We start from the raw sequence: 4,735 nt of genomic DNA on the forward strand, positions 1-4,735 counted from the left end.
AATAAAAAAAATTATTTTATTGATTTTAATTTCTACATACTAGCAGAAATTTATAAAAATCATTTATATAATTATCATATAATGATACTAATTTAGAACTTGCTCACTTATAGGATCTGATTGTATTTTTAAAGTTTATGATTTTTATATATTGATGATAATGAAATCATTTGTGGTATTTTTTTATCATAAATTAAAATTATCACATTTCATAAAAGGGATATTTTATCTTTGTGTAAAATTATTTATCACTGACCCATGATATTATCATGAACTTTCTAAAAATGTACCAAACGTGAGATAAGGAAGATTATTTATCAATCTATCTCTTATCCCGTGTACCAAACTATACCTAAAATTATACACAAGATTTATTTGCCATAATATGAGTTTTATTTATAGGAATGATAATTGGTAAGGTTTGAGTCGGATTTAGCAGAATCCATAAACCGATCCATCATATTTTTAAGGACCCGAAGTCCTTGCCCTGTTTAAACATGAACTTATACCCACTTCGACTCATGCTCGAAAGTGAACTAATTCTACCTATCAAACTTTTTAGACCCGTTACCCAACCATTACTCATTTAACATTACCCAAACCCGGCCCAAACGGGTTGGGTTCAGGTCGAGTGTCTATTTTATTTGTACCCATTGTCCTCCCTAGTCATTTCTACCATAATTATGAAGCAAGAAATTTCATTCCAAAATAAAGCGAGCCCACAACATATTTTGTTAATTAGTGTGTAGATCGATCATGTCATTCCTGAATTTTACATACTTTTGAATATTCTAATCAACTTCCCAATTTAAGAGATATCAATCTCAATAGAAGAATCCCTTAAAAGATCTCAAGAAGCCAATCCAAACGTCCTGAAATGGAAGGCAACGTTGGTCTCAGCAGTGGAAGCCTCATGCAAATGGACAAGAGCAACACCGGAAATTCAGAATAGGTTGCAGCAAATGTGGTTGATCCTTAGGAAGGATCATTTGCATCGTGGCGCATTATTGAAGCCTTCTGGTATCTAACCTTCTCAATTTCCTTTCCAAGAAAATCAAGAATGGTGTCAGTCACATGGTTAGGTGCACATCCAGCATCCAACATCAGCTTCAAGAACTTGTAAGCATCCTTAAGTCGACCCGCCTTACTATGCACTTGGATAAGCGTATTATATGTAACTACATCAGGATTTATACCACTAGTTTTCATTTGTTTAAACAGTTTGCTCGCGTCATCGATTCGGCCAGCCTTTCCAAGGGCGTTGATCAAGGTATTGTACATCACAATGTCGAGATAACCGCCTTCTTTTGTTAATTTGTTGAGAACAGCATTTGCGAGATCGGCTTTTCCCATCTTTCCCAGACCTTGAATTATCACGTTGTATGTTGCTACGTCTGCCGGACTAACAGTCTCACCCATGGCATGAAGGACCCCCCATGCCGCCTTGAAGTACCCCTTCTTGACAAAAGAACTCATTATGGAGTTGTAAGTAAAGGTGATTGGGTTGACACCCATATCGGTGAAAATCTCAAATAACTTGCAAGCTAAACTCAACTTCCCCTTGGACAGAAAAATAGATAAATAGGTGTTCACCATATCAATATCAAAAGAATCTTCACCTTTAGCCATCACTCGAACCCCCCGCGTCAGCGAGAAAGATTGAGAAGGATGATGATCGGAGGTGACCCAATTCGCCAGCAGATCCATGTACGGAGAAGATGACCAGCTGTCATTTTCGTCATAAAGGATTTTGCCATCTTCTGAACCAAGTGAACCATCACCTTTCATATCGACTACATTTGAGACATTCAAAATCTCGGCGACATCATTTCTTGATGGAAACATGGGTGTCAAGTCTCTCGTCTTGCTTTGAGGACCCCTTAATAAACCTTCCATGGAGGATTTCCAACTAAGTAGAGCTGGAACCAAATTCCCATCTCTAACATGTTTCATGAGCCGCTCCGTCCAATCCCACCGACCTTGCTTGTAAAGTGCAATCAACAATGAGGTCACAGTCACCAAGTCAATGACAAAACCACGTGCCACCATCTCTTCCACCAACTGGAATGCCTCCTCGAGACGATCCTCCCGACAAAGTTGCAAAATGACAATGCCATAAGTAACACCATCCACAAAATCATTACCTTTTCTCTTCAAGTCACAAAACATAGTGTAAGCAGCTTCATCCCTGCCGTTTCTATACAATCCATCGATGAGTATATTATACGTCCAGCACGAAGCCCTAACACCATCGTCATCAACCATTCTCTCAAAAAGATTACAAGCTTCCACTAGCCTTCTTGACTTGAGCAAACCATTAAGGAGGGAGTTATAAACAACAGTTCCTGCACGTATACCATTACACTGCATCTCATTGAAGATTTTCAATGCATCATTGGTCCGGTAAGATTTAGAACAACCCTGAATAAGAATTTGATAGGTATATGCGTCGGGCTCTTGACCCGAGGATCCCTTGAGTTCCTCCCAAACAATGAGGGCATCATTCACCTTCCCAAGCAAGAAAAGCACATGGATGAGGCTGTTATAGGTGCACAAATCAGGATCAAAGGAACCACTTTTTTCCTTCATCTCTTTAAACAAACTGAGAGCTGTAACAAAGTCACCCCAACGACCAAATGTGTGAATACATATATTATAACCATGTCTATCCAAGGGATATAGCTTTGTCGCCCGTAGTTTACCGAAAACTTGTTTGAATTGATCTTTCATGTCTGCCTTCTTGAGACCGACAAGTAACTCGTTACAAGCAATAGCATCAGGAATTACAACCCCGTTACCAAGTGCGGAGGATGAGTCCAAAAGCTTGAGGAACATCGACAAAGCAATGCCAATTTGATTCTTCCTCACAAGAGCAACAAAAACAGAGCTGTGTATATCAGGACTCAAACAACTAACAACATTTGAGTCCCTCTCGACATAATCCAAAACATCCAAAGCAGAGTCAAACTTGCCACACCTAAGGAACGCATCAAGAATCAGTTTAAAAGTTGATGAATTAAGCACCAACCCATCATTCCTCATGGAGGAGACCAGCTCAAAAATATCGTTACTATCCTGATGGGTTCTAAGGCAAAGGATTTTAAACATTTGGGAGTAGGTGTCCACAGAGTGTTTGTAATTAGGCCTAAACGAGCACCAGTGAAAGAACTCCAATTTCTTGGAAACATCAAGAGAATTACGCCGGAGAGTTTGTAGAACAACATCTTCAGTCAAGGGAATAAACTCGCCATTTTTCTCAAGATAATGAATCCCTCCAGGGTTTTGCAAAGCTTTAGCAATGGAGGCAACTAACAAGAGGTCTGCTGCCGCCCTTTTAGCCGAAACCGTTTCGTTTGCGGCTGTGGTGAATCTTGTCCGAAAAGTGGCAGAATAAAGAAGAAGATTTTCCGTAGTACCTCTTCGGCCATGTTGCATTATCCTCTCTGTAAATCCCATTTATATAAAATATCCATTTGATGTTTCGATAAATCGATGGCCAAATTCGAAAAGGGTCGACACCAAACACATAAGGGACTGGGAAAATCGACGGCCGGCTCCCTCAATCTATTTTTTTTAACCTGATCGAGTAATTCAGATATCCGATTTATTTTTTAATTTTTAAATTTTAATTTATAGAAAATACTATAAATTTAATTAAAATAAATTTGTGTTATTTTAGTCAATGATGTTAATATACTAATATTTTTTATTTTAAATATATTTCAATTAAGAAAAACCTTCAATTTCAATTTAATAATTCAAATTACTCGAACTCGAATACCCGATTATTTCGTGTTAGGGTTCGATCAATCGGATATACAAAACGTAAAACCAAAACCCAAACCCCGACCTACTTGAACACGAATAACTCAATCCGTGCCCACCATGTTATTGTTGGAAAATTTGATGCTTAATGAATGAAAATTAAGCAAATTAATCAATGTGTTTGATTGGAAAAATTCGAAACGAAAAAACGATACTTAATGAACGAATATTAAGTTCGGCGGTTCTGAATAAAACTCGAAAGAGTTTATCATATGTTGAAAGAAACTCAAACGAGTAGTCAGAACATGTAGGGGACAAAAATCGAAAAAAAAAATAAAAAATTAAAAAAAAATTCGTGGACAAAAATTCGTGGACAGTGACTGGCGCGCGGGTGCGCGCGGAACCGCGCAGCCGCACGCCCGAGCCTGCCGAGGGAAGGAGCTGGCGCGCGGCTGCGCGATTTCTGCGCGTAGGCGCGCGCGAGCGCCTGCCGAGCGCGCGCCTGCCGAGAGCGCTCGGCAGCGGGCGCGCAGGCGCCCCTTCGTGCTGTTTTCGTGTCCCTTCGATTTTTCTTGTATTTTTTCATTTCCTTGGCATTGTTTGATGATTGTGATCAGTTACCATGGCCAAGGGACATCCCATTGAATGAAAGATCATGTCTCTTCATTTGAAAAACATTAAATATTTGATATTTTGAAAATCAAATAAACATACATCATTTTGCATATCTTCTTCTTCCTTTCTTCAAAAAGAGAGAGTTCCTTCATTTCCTTGTGAAAGAACTTGAATATTTGAGTGCTCATTATTCAAGAGTTGTAGTTGTATCTTGGGAGAAGATTGCCACAAAACTCAAGCACATTGTGAGGGCAAATTCTTCTTAAGGAGAAAGTGTTCAACACTTGCCTCTACAAAGCCATTTCTTTGTTTTCTTCTTGCTTCTCCTCTCACATTTTAATACCCCAGACAAACA

The 4,735-nt window shown here is 39.0% G+C and overlaps 1 protein-coding gene and 1 pseudogene across 1 annotated transcript; one reads left to right on the forward strand and one right to left on the reverse strand.

Moving 5' to 3' along the window:
• LOC140982909 (lysine histidine transporter 1-like) overlaps window positions 1–120 on the forward strand; it is a 2,351-nt pseudogene extending 2,231 nt beyond the window's left edge.
• A 570-nt stretch (window positions 121–690) lies between these two features.
• On the reverse strand, window positions 691–3,553 carry LOC140983571 (pentatricopeptide repeat-containing protein At4g01570). The gene has a single exon (XM_073450663.1). The coding sequence runs from the start codon at window positions 3,454–3,456 to the stop codon at window positions 976–978; it is 2,481 nt and encodes an 826-aa protein (XP_073306764.1). The 5' UTR covers window positions 3,457–3,553; the 3' UTR covers window positions 691–975.
• Window positions 3,554–4,735: the final 1,182 nt, after the last annotated feature.

The sequence above is a fragment of the Primulina huaijiensis genome, chromosome 8, assembly GCF_012295235.1.
Source record: "Primulina huaijiensis isolate GDHJ02 chromosome 8, ASM1229523v2, whole genome shotgun sequence".
Taxonomy (NCBI): domain Eukaryota; kingdom Viridiplantae; phylum Streptophyta; class Magnoliopsida; order Lamiales; family Gesneriaceae; genus Primulina; species Primulina huaijiensis.